General features: G+C 41.8%; 1 protein-coding gene across 1 annotated transcript in view; it reads right to left on the bottom strand.

Annotated features, from left to right (window-relative positions):
- The window catches only part of Lpp (LIM domain containing preferred translocation partner in lipoma), a 434,005-nt gene that overhangs the window by 89,862 nt on the left and 330,006 nt on the right, over positions 1-14,137 (bottom strand). Inside the window, exon 7 of the mRNA XM_055625216.1 lies at positions 9,174-9,300. Coding sequence (XP_055481191.1) covers positions 9,174-9,300 — 127 coding nt within the window. The remainder of the gene's footprint in view (positions 1-9,173; positions 9,301-14,137) is intronic.

Genomic DNA, 14,137 nt, shown 5'->3' with positions numbered 1-14,137 from the left:
TAACAAATGATGTTCAAGTTAGGGAAGAGTGGATACAAATGAAAGGCTTGACAAATGAGGGCTACTATCAGCACTGTACTGTGAAATAACTGTAGAAGAACTCGATGCAATATGACTGACATCACTCACCATTATACAGAGAATTGAAACAATGTCATTAACCTAGATCTGTCTGTGGGACTTGGTATCTTCTGGGGCACTGGGAACTGTCTGCTTGCTCTTGAAAAGTGTTCAACTGTGTTTTCTGGTAACACATCACCACACCATTTTATGTTCCTACAGACTTCTTTAGCCTTTAATCGAGCATAGGTCCTTCAGTGCTGTGGCAAAATTTCAAGAACGTGTTGGAAAGGCATGGGTTTTCCTAAGTCAGTTGTAAACTTTGCTCTACATCAAAGCGTTTGGCAGGAGAGGATTTAACAAATGCCTCCCCCCTTTGGGCACTAATGTACCTAATCCCCATTATCTCCCATGGTACACAGTACAGTGACTGGTGTCTAGTAGGCACTCAGGAAATATTTGTAGATGAATGAATCTGCTTAATTAAAAGCACAATAGATGCCTACTAAGCATAATGCTACAGATGTTCAAACAATAGCTTTGCTGATGGTAAATTAGTTATGTCTTCCACAAGCCTGATGTCACTTCAAAGTCTGCAAGGAAATAATTATGTGGATACTTTTAGAGAAAGTCAAGGGGAAAGGTCAGGGTGCAGAGAGGAAGTGCAAACTGCAGGGGAAAGACAACTGTGTTCTCAGTGAAGCATGGCTCTGAGTTCAGGTCAGAACATGCACAATTAGGCATTGTGGCTCTAGGACTGGGCCCTACCCTTGTTTCAGTGCCAAACTGTGTGTGCTCTAGAAAGGAAGAGTTTCTTATGCTGTTCCCAATGTGTGGTCCGCCAGGGTTTTCTCCCTCCGGAATGCAAGTTTGCTTCCACAGTTTATGGTCAAAGGAAGTCAAGTTATGAAGGAGAACTATCTTTTTGGCTTTCTTCGCATTTCTGATACAAGTAGATGCTGGTAGTAGGCATCATCACATGATTTAGATGTGTGTCATTTGGATCAAGTAGATGGTGGTTTGTGGCACTGAAGAGAACTACTTTAAGGATGACCTTTCTAGAACAGCAGCTATAGAGAGCTTATGGACACTTGGGGACATGAGACTTCTTTCAATTTGATACCCTGTCTTCTGACCCAATTCTTTTGGAAAAGGAAAAAAAAAATTACGGAGGCTACAGTCACTCGTGGGAACCAAAGGTTACAGAGGCAACATAGTGTAAAGTGAAATATGATATAGTATTTTAAAAATAAAATCTCAACTCTGCAACCTTTCCACCTACCAATTTACTCCTGTATTTCACAGAAGACGTGCAGAAAGGAGAGCAAGTCTAAGGGTGCCAGTCCAATTTTAAGGTCCTTGAGTATAGCAACCCGTATCTTCCCTTGCACGCACATTCTCCAGTGCCCTTATGTGATTAAGAGGAATGAAATGAGAACACTTGGGTTATAATTCATGACTGTGTCCCAAAGTGACATGTGACCCTGGGGAGTGAATTTTTCATCTTCTTCCCAAATGAAGTAGGTTCTCAGGCTTAGACACCTTCCATGGCTAACATTTTATGAGCCAAAGGTGATAAATAAAGGAATGAAATGGAATATTCCTACACTGTAGTGGCTGTTTACCACGTTTATTGGTTGCTAATCCATTAAGGAGCACAGATAGGGGCACCACCATGAACTAAACACACGGACCTCACTCATTTCTACACACTAGTGAGGAAGTAGGACCAAAAAAAAAATTTTTTTTTTTTTTGGAAAATTATGACTCTTGGGACGGTACGCATGTACAGGTCCTAGCAAGTCATTAATTCATTATTTTTAAGGGCAGAGTATTCTCACCTGAGTATACTAAAGGGTATCCAGGTCTGAGTTTGCAAAAATATTAAGTCCAACTTAATTCTTTACCTTATAACAGCCCCAGCCCCCTTTCCACCATCAGATTTGTTTTTTAAAAATATTTTAAATTAAATGTGTGTGTATACGTGTGTGTGTATGTCACATACACATACAAGGCTGTCAGTCCATTGTGTGTGCAAGAATGGGCAGCTGCAGGATCTTAGGAGAGGATCTTAGGTGACTTCCTTATCCCTCTGTCTTTCTCCACTGGAGTAAGAACTCTCAATGAGCCTGAGACTTGTTATTTTGGGGTCGGCTGGAGGGCACCAACCTGCAGCCATTCTCCTAGTGCTGGGGTTACAAGCATTTGTAGTTGTGTCCAGAATTTTATATGAATGCAAGAGATCCAAACTTAGATCCTCATGTTTATATAGCAGGCACTAATACCAATCTAGTCATCTCTGTATCCTTAATTTCTACTTTTTATTCAGAAAACAAAGTTTGTCTACAGTCTTTAAAACACTTTCAGTTGTATGACCTTAGATGAATCATTTGAGTTTTAATTTTTCAGAAAAAAAAAAATCTTGCAAAACATCTAGGAGCAGATTCTTTTTAAAAACTGTAAATCTTAGGTTCCAGTTCCATGTCTGACAGCATTCTGGCTGGATTTATTAAAAATTAACGTGTGCAAAGACAAAAGACGTAAAGGACTTAGGGTCATTTACGTAGTGCTGCAAAGATACACTTGCTTTGAGCAGATACTTTACGAGAGCTTACCTGCGTAAAGGAAATCCATCTAATATATATCTACCCATAAAGCATTGTGCTCCCATGACCTACGGCTGCCTTAAAAGGAGGAAAAAAATAAAAAAAAAATAAATAAAACCAAATTACCCAACTTTCACCTCTAATCAACACTGCCTTTTCTCTAGACCACCCATTTTCTACTTTTTCTCAGAAGCTGTAGTTTTGGGGTTTTTAGGTAATTAGGTTACTTGTGTGTGAAAACAAGATTCTTTGAGGCCCGAGGTTCCATCTTTTCTAAAGGGAACTGCCCACCTAGAGTCAGTCCCCTGTCTGTAATCAACAGGGACACTTTGGGAATACTGTTCTTGTTACACAACAATGAAGACAATCAAGTTCAAATCACTCAGCACCTTAGTTAAAACCCGCTAAGCAATTTCCAGTGCAATCACACGGCTCTTTGTAGAGATTCGAAACCTCAAACACAGCATATTAGCTGATCTAACTGGTCCATGACCAACTAGGCAATGTGGTAAGAGAGCACAACGAAGTGGGAAAAAAGAGGCTGGAGCGAGGTCTGATCTTAGCCCATTCTGCTTCTTGTTGGCTCTCTGGGTGGTGAGGATAGCAGTGTCCTGGACAGCAGGAATCCTCACCTGGCTCCTCTGTTTTTCTTATCTCCACATAGAAATAAATGTATTGACACCTTACCCTAATACAGATGATACATGACTCACGGAAGTGTTTTAAAACTACCATAAAAACTTTACTCTGATTCATTATATATTTTTCTCTATCTTTATCTCTATCTTTTATCTCTATATCTGCCCAAGACAGGGTTTCTCTGAATAGCCCTGGCAGCCCTGGAACTCGCTTTGTAGACCAGTCTGGCCTGGAACTCAGAGATCCATCTGCCTCTGCCTCCTGAGTGCTGGGATTAAAGGTGCAAACCACCACACCCTGCCTCGTTTAATAATCTTTCCGTGGGATTAAAACTAGATGTGATAGACTCGGTTCCAAGGTGTGTCTAAGGGTGATGTTAGATAACTAAGTCACATAATGTCAGAGGCAGACACTGGATGAAGGATGTAGTCGTCCATCAGCACTTGTGTGTATCACTGGCTTCCCCATTAAAGAGCTGACTTTTCACTTCTATTTCTCAGACTTCATTTTGTCTGTTCAAGTCTCCGTACTGAATGAGAATTTAACCATCTCTCCCTCCCCACACTTCTGTGACTATTGACCAAATCCCATTTTACACGTGACTGTCTTTGAAGGGTTGTCAGGAAGGGCCCCAGGATTTCTTTCCTCCAGAATTTCAAATACACCTAATTCATATTTTCCAGCCTCTAAACATCGAAGCCAAAGCTTGTGGATATGCTCACTTGCTAAGTGATCCATCTAGCACAGGGAGAAAGAAGCTGGACCTCCATTCTAGAGCTGTTGTTCCTCATGAACATCACTGGGCCTCCACTTTGATCTACGTTGCAAAGATGCTTAGCACTAAGTGTGGAAAGCAGGTGACACCACTGCAGGAATGACAGTACATCCTCATTCCTGTCTTTCTTCCTCTGGGCCTTAACACAGGTCTCCTAACCCTGCTGCTTCATGCCTTCTACTTCTGTCCAAGCATCTTTTGGAAGGAAAGTAAATCCTAGCCTTTTAGAATCCTGTTTTCCATGCAAAAATCCTCAGTACCTTTCACGGACAATCCTTAGCGTTAAGTACAAGATTCTCTTAGATTAAGAGTTTACCTTGTACTGTTCTGAAGGCATAGTGATTCTTCAAATAGCCTAGGAAACAATTTTGAAATTCACACACTTCAGGTTTTATTTTTTTAAATAAGACAACACCATAAAAACAATGCCAAGATAATTATATTACATGCTTAAAATTATGCTGTCAGATATTTTTGGTCCACTCTCAGATATATCACAACATCCATTTTCAAAGATTCTGCATTCCACCAGTTTTGTCTTTAATCCTAGGAGCAGCTCAGTCAGAAAAGTGCCCTTTAGAGTTATGCTACAGTCACACACAGACACACACTCACGCACACACTCATGAGCCACAGGTACAATTATGCTTCCTTTCAAAATGGATGGATAAGCAAGCCATTGCTCTTCCTTTCAAAACAAATAAAAACTGAAGTTGTGGGGTCTGTGATGTAAGTCAACATAGAAAGCTCTCAGATAACCTCAAGGAGCCATTCCAAGCTTGTCCACAGGGCAACCTTTCCTTTACATTTTCCTTGAAAGCTACACGAAAAGGAAAAGCTCCGAGCAGCACAGTAGTCATGCTAGCAGCTCGGTTTTCTAACAATTTGCCCTCTGTCATTTTATACCTAATTTCAAAGCTTTCCTTAAGTTTTCAATTTGTCATGTTATAATGATTTCTACTTCTTCACCCCTTGGTCACTTTGGCCCCTTCCCTCCCCCAGCTCTGGAGCTGAGGCTCCTTTCAAATGTAAATACACCCTGCTAGCTTTCCTGCTAATAAGGTGGTTAACTGGAATTTTCTCCAGTCTCCAAATTCCTTCTGCTTCCCCTCCCCTCCTAGACCAAAAGCAAGAGGGTATTTTATTTACCTCTGCTGGCCACACCCCTGATGTAAAAACAGTGCAATTTCATCTTCCTTCTTCCATCTTCAGGTGGGCAGGAGGGTGTATGGACCCTCTCTTCTGCTCACACAGCACCACTGTGCTAACCATTGCACCAAGATCCTCAGGCCTCTCCTGGCTGTGCCCATGCTGGCACAGCTTCTCTGAAGCATGTAAAGTCATCTTTAAAGAGTGGGATGGTCAAAGCTGGCCTGCAACAAGTACTTTCGCTCCTGACTTTATGTTGCTAAGCAGAGTTAGGTATGGCATTTGAACTATATAGACTCTGTGGCTATGCTCCTGAGTGCTTTCCATGGGACACTCACCACGGTGCTAGATCACAACACACAGCTCATTAGAGAAGGTAAAGTCCAAAGGCTTCAGCCAGGGTTTAGAAACATTTTAGACTTGTGTGAACTGACTTCTCAAACCCATTGCCCAACCCATTGCCCAATATTTGCCACTTCCACAATGGGGGCTTTAGTCCCACTACTTCACTCCCGTTCGTGTCAAAAGTTTCCTCATCAGAAATCATCTCACTTTTCTACTATCTTTTTTCCAAATGAATTAAACTATGTTTAAGGATTCACTCGAGGCTCAACGACTCTACAATCACGCCTCTTTGCTGCACCTAGAGAGTCCTTCTCTTCCTGAAAGTTCTCAAAATTTCGGCTGAATATGGCTTCAACCACACACCACTTTGTGTTCTGGCTGTGACAACACACTGTAATTTTTACAGGCCCCTCTGAGACACTCACTGCTTTGAAAGGAAAAACTCATGTCTGTGACAAACAGCACCAGAGCAGCCTATACAGAGCCATGTCTAAGTTTTCCACATAGATGGTGTTTTCATTCAATCCTGGCTCCACTTACATTTTGTTTATTTCATCTATTGAGAAGAGAATCCTCATCCTTTGTCCTCCATCTCTCCAAAGGCAGTCTCTCCAATAAACCCTTCCAAAGATTGTGATCTAACTCCCTCCATCCCAGGGCATGGTGCTGAAGGATACAGGCCTGGCACACGGCTTTAAACCTAGTTCTACAGTTCATTATTTGTTGATATTGGGCAAAACACTTAACCTTCTTCAGCCTTAATTCTCTAGGGGGAACATGACAGTGACATCTAATTCATGGGATCACATTCTTCCATAAGGATAAAGTAAGTTAATTTCTGAAGTTCCTAAAAGAGTACTGCCATATTATAAACACCCAGCCAAAGCAAGCCCTCCTCCAGCTTTCTCTCAAGGCTAGCAACCCCCACTTGGCAAAGATTACTTTGACAGTTGGTGACACACCTTTTATTGTTGCTAGAACTTCCATTTAAATCAAGTGTTATTGATGGATTTTTAATAGGGATATCTTATTTTCTTAAATAAGCTGCAAGTCTCTGGAGCGTTGGTGAACTCTGATTATTGAACATATTCTACATGCCAAGAACTTGGCTGAGTGCTCGCTATAAATATTTCATGCATTACTCACAATCACAGTATAGGGTAGTTATTGTTTCCACTCTGTAGATAAAACAGCACCAATGAAGGCTTAGGGAACAGTTTGCTCAAGCTTTCGAAGCCAGTATGTCATAAAGCTAAGGTAGTGCTAAAGGGTCATTTTTATTTGTTTTGTGAGTGGGTAATGTTTATCCACTGTTACAGTTGTTGTGGTTGCTTAAGTTTACTTTATTACTGCAGATGCACGATATCTGAAGCACATATACCAAGGCTTTAGGTTTTCACTTAATATTTCTTAATTATAGATACCTTACTTTTCATCGTTAACGTGTTTTAGTTTATCTTGGATTCTAACACACACCCTCCTCCCATCACCATGAAGAGAGAACAATAAACTTTTAGTAGACTCTGATATAAGCAGACACCTTGGCTTTTGTTTCTGTCTTACTCTTTTCCATATGTTTGTGCCAATTCCCATAATCTTATGTTTAGCCTTACCATTTTATTTCTTCGGATTAATGTTGTTTCCACAGTGAACTTTCTAGTGTTGAAAGAAATGCTAGGGAACATTTGTTCCACACCTTTAATCACCAAGGTGAGAAACCAGGCTCAGGCGATAGAGGGACCTGCTAGCAATTCTTAGCTAATCAGGGCCACAGAAGGAACCAGAATCAGATTTCTTTTTTCTTTCTTTCTTTTTTAGATTATGTTTCAACATTTACTTGATGTTCTGTGTGTGCAGAGGTGCAGAGAATGGGCTTGGAGGACATGTGAGCCACAGCATGCTTGTGGAGGTCAGGGTACAACTCCCAGCAGTCAGTTCTGTTTCACTATGTGGGCTCTAGGGATTAAAGGGTTGTCAGTCCTGGTGGCATGTACCTTTAACCTGTTGTCATCTTGGTTGTCAACATGACTCTCTAGGGACGAGGAAACCCTAATTAAAGAATTCTCTTTCATCAGACTGGCCTATGTGCCAATCTGTGGCCAACGTGTCTATGGGTAAGTTTCCTGATGGCTAACTGAGGTCAGAGGGCCTCGCCTGCTTTTGGTGGCACCATTTCTAGGCAGGTAGGGTTGGGCTGTGTAAGAGAGGTGGATGCAGCCTGGTAGCAAGCCAAGAAGCATTGTTCCTCCATCATTCTTGCGTCAAGCTGCTGGCCCTGAGTTCTTGTCCTCAGTGACAAACTAACCTGCGAAATCAAAGAAGCCATTTCCTCCCCAAGTTGCTTTAGGTCATGGTGCTTATCAGAGTAACAGAAAAACAAACTGGAAGACCAGCTGAACCATCTCTGCAGCTCCAAAATCAGAGTTCCTCATTCCTGCTTCATAATTTTCTTTGAGCTAAATTACACTGATATCTGTGTACATGAAGTGTGTACTTTTGATATCCCAATAACTCCTATTCCAACCATTCCCAGCTTTGGGTCCGCAGCCCAGTTCACTTTGTATCCCGAACAGAAAGTTAAAGAAAGAAAATGAAGATAGGAAGTATTTAAGAATGCAAAAACCTGTTCAGTTCTCTACCTTTGATCCTTTATTCATTACTGTGACCCCCATGGCCTTTCTTCAAGAACCTACTCAGAAAGTATTTTGTGACAAGACCAACACAAAGTAAAGAATGAATGTTTAGAAACTATTATGCCATTTAAATAATGGGTAAACTCAGTATCTTTAAAATGTAATCATAAAACTTGCTTTCCTGTGTCACCCTTTAATACGTTACAGTTTTAAATTTATTTTCCCAGAAATTTATTTTACTTACATGCTACAAAAATGCCATTTTTTATGAAACTGGAAGGCAAACAATCTCTGTACTTAAGACTGTTCTAAAGGGTTCATGTACAAGGATGACCAGCTCATTTATAAAGCATGTCCATTCTTCATAGTGTCTAAGATCTGTGCAATCTGACCTGAGAGTTCGCAGGACTCTCACCTTTTCCTCCAAGTGCTCATCATCACTTGTGTGCTTGTGTCATCCCTTCTGCTTTACAATTCCCTTGAAAAGTTGTCTCCACACAAAGGACATAAACCTCCAACTTGTACTAATGGAATAGAAATAACATTACTGTAACTAATTGTTCACAGTTTTGAAGAGGGAAGAAGTAAAAAAGGAAAAAAATCAGAAAGATATAATATTTTTCCTCTGGAATTCAGTCCTGGTAAGACTCGGAGAGAATAGAGTTAAGCCATATCAGATTCCACACTTCACACATAAATGTTTAGAGCTACAAGGACACAGTATGACATACTTTGGCCTTATGCAAAGCTAATGAATAGTAGAAATTGTGCCTTAATTTTGCCTGTGAAATACCTCTAAGAACCACTGAGGTTTTATTTCTAGTTCAAGCTCTTCGAGTTCCCTATTTGTGGTGATCTACTCAAAGACGAACACTGGTGCGGGCACAGTGCTACCTCTCCTGCAGTGACTGTGAACGCTGCCTCAGTGGGGCTGATGGCAACTCATCAGCTCTAGGCCCCACTCACCAAAGTATTCATCAGCGGGTGGGTTTTCCATGTCATACAGCATCTTCTTGGTCAGGTGCTCGAGCTCATCTTCTGGGCGGAACGATGGGGGGACAGCAGGAGGTCCCATAGGTCCAGGGTGTCCACCCTGAAGGGAAGAAAACATATAACCATTTAATCACAATCTAGACATCCACTGCAGCAATCAGCTCAGCCGAGGAGGATTCGTACTGGGGAGGGAACACCACATGTCCATCCATCTGTAGACTTATGCTGTGCACTGAGATTCACTATTTACTCCGTGTCTGACCCTTAGCATTCACTTTATTCACTCGCCTTCTCTAGATGAATCTATTATACATTAGAATCTGTGTTTCCAATTGCAGCAATCAAATATTTCAATAACTGCTCAGAAGTTGCCACTTTATCGTTTGTGCATTAACTAGCAAGATGACCAACAAAGACCATACAATGGAGATGAAAGCCTGCAGGCACATCAGTAAAGAGCATCTGTTGAGAGTGCCCTGTCAGGGGTTAAGGGAAGCTTCCTAGGAGAGAACTCAGAGAAAAAATAGATAAGACTTCTTAAACCCAGGCGAAAAATCCGAGGTGCGATGGTGTGATAGATAGCTCCCAGTCACTGCAGTTTCCCCGCTCAAATTCAACATTTGAGATGGGAAATGAGATGAGTCTTATTTGTTCCTGGGATCTAAAGAGCAAAAGGATTTTATTCCAGTTAAGGAAGCTGAACAATTTTCCTTCCCAGAGCTGCAAGCAGGCGGGCATCAGATGGGGCGAGTCGCTGGGGCTGGTCAAGTAGGCAGGTAAGACTGAAGAACCTCAATGTAAGAGGATGAAAATTTGGGCAGGAAAGTGGAAATCCCAATGTGTGCAAAGAAAGGCAGGTCAGATATTTGAAGCAAAGTAGCTTCATGCTATATGCACGAAAGAGAGCTGGCTAAATTTCCCTTTCCTACATTTTAATTTGTCATTGTCAATAGCACCCAGCATCTTTGATTAGAGAATTATGAAATGAAAAATGCTGTTATTAACAGTTTAGAAATGAGGATAGCACTAGCCACTGTCAATGGGCAGAGAGGTAGACAAGAGTATGCTTGCAACAGTTGGCACAGAGTTTCTGTCTTCAGAAACTGAGTGACATGTGACATGTGCACAAAATAACGCTGAAAAATTGCAAGTGGAACTACAGTTATGCTGGAAACCAAACCACTATTTATTACAAGTTATGTCTTATGATGAAGAGCCTAGATGGTTTCATACCTGAATTTTGTCTATGAACCTCTCCTCCCACCCTCTCCCCAATTCAGTATATAACACTGAGCCCCCGTGGAATGAAGGCTGGGAAACTGCAATATTCCTTAGGTCAGAGTTGACTTTTTACCCAGAGATAGCCTACAAAACTATCTGAGTTCACTCCTGTAAGAAGTTCAGTATTTTGCTTTTCACCCTGATAGGCGGGTTATCTCTGTAATTTCTCCCTTCCAATACAGATCAAGGTTCATGATGTCTTATTGAAAGTGGACAACTATGTTCAACTTACTAATTTTCAAAGGAGCAGTTCATAGCACAGGTTAACTTGAGAAGGGTCACGGAGATGGAATGATTTTGACTGTCTTCTGAGTTCTTCATTGCGAACTAGAAGCGTGAACAGTGGTGGTGAAACATTCACTGTGATCCAATGATTCCTCACTTGCACGGTCCTTCCCAAGATGCTTGCTTTCACATGTAAGCACTCTCAGATGCTTAGAGGATGGCCCTCTCCGCATGTAAGCCTGCTTTGCAGATGAGAAGACTGCACCGGGAATGCAGGCAAGTGTGCCCTCCTTTGGTGGACCACCTCTGAGAAACAGCAGGTGCAAACTCCAGGGTGGACCAGGTGGGGTGCTTATGTGTTACACAGCAATACATCTCAGAGTCTTGAGAAAAGAGATGTTCTTTCAAATATTCATATTAATTACCAGTATTGTGTTCTTTGGAATGCCTGAATCACTTAGTGAAGAAACAAGAGCATCCTAGGCTATGCAGGTGAGTTGTCAAAGGGATGGACTTCAGACAACTCCAAACTTTTCTGAACCTTCACTTCCTTAAAAATTGCTAAGTGCCAAGAACTATAAATACCATCTCAAATTATTGAGACTGTCTACCTCTGACAACTTAAGAGCAGTAGAAGAAAAAGATCCACAGGAGACCACGACAGAAATGTGTAAACACTAAGAAGCAGTACCCTGGCATGCCAGGAGCAGGCTGCTGGGAGCCAGGAACCTTTGTTCTTGAAGGATAAATTAGATTTCCCAAGGCAGAGAAAGGAAGGGAAAAGGAAAGGAGCACAGAAACAAGGAACATGGAACAAATGGCAAAACTTAAGAGAGGAAAAGAGCCATAATGAAGACAGCAGCCAATGCCAAGTCTTCATTTTAGGGAGGAGAAAATTATTCTGAGATTTTCAAGTGGTAGTTACCTTTGTTAAAGTTATGCTCACAGCGGAACAGTTTTACATCACAAGGTTATTTAAAAACGCCGTCAGGATTGGGCGGATGGCTCAACTTCCTCTGCCACCATGAGAACTTTAATTCAGTCTCTAGGAGCTACGACCTGAGTTCCATCCCCAAGATCCACGTGGTCGAAGGAGAAAAAGGACACTCACAAGTTACCCTCTGACCTCCACATGCACACCACGACACCCTCCTCCAAATAAAGAAAGAAATGTAAAACAAAATAAAAAACATCCAGCAAGGTAGCTCGGCACTAAAGGGACCTGTCCCCCAGTATGATCCTCTGTAACGTTTATCCCCAGCATATACTCATGGTAGAAGGAAAGAGCCCACTCCCTGGAGTTCTCCTCCAGTCTCCATGTGTGTGCCATGGCCGATGTGTTTAAAACAATAATAAAACACAAAGAAACACGAGCTTGAGGACTAGGAAGTAATGACACCCACGGTTATACTCTGGCCTCTATACCCATGCACATATGAGTGTGTACATGTGCGAGCACACACACACACACACACACACACACACACACACACACACACACAGACATGCATGCACACACAGTGAAAATACCGCCAAAGTTGTACTCTACACCCAGGTGCAATGACTACATGCACCTGTGAGAGCGCGTGCGCACACACTCGCGTGCGCACACGCATGCCCACGTGTATGGACATACTACAAATTTACTCAGACAGCAGGGTATTTCTGGGCAACATGTAGGGAATACAGTTTTAAAGAACTTCGGCATTTACTCGGGGTGGCTAACTACGGCTTTCTTTCCTGTCCTTAGGCTCACATGAAGCCTTGCAGACTCCCAGTCAGAAGTGGCCAGGTGAGGCACGAGAAGGTAGAGGCTTAGTGTTTCAATTACTGGACACTGATACCTTCGAAGGCCAATGCTGAGTGGTGTTATGCACTTGCATGTGTGTGGATCTATATGTGTACATGTGTGTATCTATATGTACATGTGTCTGTCTATCTATCTATCTATCTATCTATCTATCTATCTATCTATCTATCTATCTATCTATCTGTAATTTCTCAGATAAAGGATCCAACTCTTTACAGGTTCTGGTCTGCACCCTTAAACTGTTGCCCAGGCAAGTGTCCTCAGAGAAGACATATTAGGACGGCAAATGTACCCTCCCGGGCAAGTCTATGTTTTTGCTGAGTGTTGTGGGTGGGGGTGTACAATACAAATGGGCAGAATCCTTGCTGAACCGGGAAGTTTGGGCATATTAATAATACAGCGAGCAGCAACTTCTCCGGAGCACAGTCACATAACATTTCAATATGCTTGAAGTAGTTTGTCTAGTCTTACACAGGATATGAGTATATTATTACAAGGTTACAAAGCTGGCGGGAGCCTCCTTAAGACTTTTCTGTCTTTAATCTGACTAAAGGCCTTTACTGAATTATTTTCATTTTCTGGGCCTCGGTTTCTCCACGCATGAAATCCCATTCTCAAAGATTCCTTGATTCTGCTGCACCATATATTTGTGATCATAATGTAGTGTGCCATTGTCCACCTTGAGAGTGAAATGGCACCTCTCTATATTTAGAGACAGTTTATAGTCTGTGAAAAAGGATGCACACTGAGTCAGTGGAAAGCTCATTACTATAGATGTTTCCATTGTGAGAGGACGTAAACCACCTGTCAGCATCCTCTGAAGCATCCAGAGCTTCATTCAGTGTTCCGAGTCTGAGTAAGCAGCGGGGAGCCTGGAGGGTTTCTGCAACCTACTGAACTTTCACTACACGCCGCTTTCGAAATCAGGAACCTATGAAGGTTAACCACTTTATCCCCCATGCCCTTTCCTTGGGTAGAGAAGGAAAGTTTCCAACAACACCCATTTTGGGGAGGTAGGGGTGGTGCATCAGCCTCTCAAGTTACTGGTGATGAACTTGCTTTGGGTCAATTTTCTTCTGTGTCCTTACCTGCTGTTGATTTCTTACCTACAAAGGACTACACACCTGAACTTACCAAGTCAGAATCTTAGAGAACTGCACTATCCAGGGAAATAAAACTGCAGGAAAAGGCAGCCAAAATATACAGAAAGATTCTATGATAATGAATACTCTATCATTTTTGGTAGCAAAGATGCTCATTTTTCTTGTCCATTTGTAATGATGTACAAGAGGTTCCTTCTCTTAGAAGGAAAATGACTTCAATTATGTGTTCTTGTAAAAAGAAACATTGAAATTATCTTCTTTTCAAAAGGTAGAATTAGCCCCATTTTAGAGCTGAAAGCCTGCCAGAATATATATATATATTTTCTTTTTTTTTTTTTCCTGATAGCGTCCCCCCCCCCCCAGCATTTAGCTGTGTCAAGTTTGCACTTTGCAATTTCCTATGGCTTCTTCTACTTCTAGATTCTTACTAAATGTCCCTCTTTACTCTTCATGCCTCCCTGTATAAAAGGAGGAAGGCGGACGGTATCCTGGGATGCCAGTTGTGTGTTGGGTTATAG

Source organism: Psammomys obesus, unplaced genomic scaffold, assembly GCF_907164565.1.
Source record: "Psammomys obesus unplaced genomic scaffold, mPsaObe1.curated_primary_1811, whole genome shotgun sequence".
NCBI lineage: Eukaryota > Metazoa > Chordata > Mammalia > Rodentia > Muridae > Psammomys > Psammomys obesus.
The sequence above is the reverse complement of the archived record's forward strand: the minus strand, read 5'-3'. Positions and strand labels throughout refer to the sequence as shown.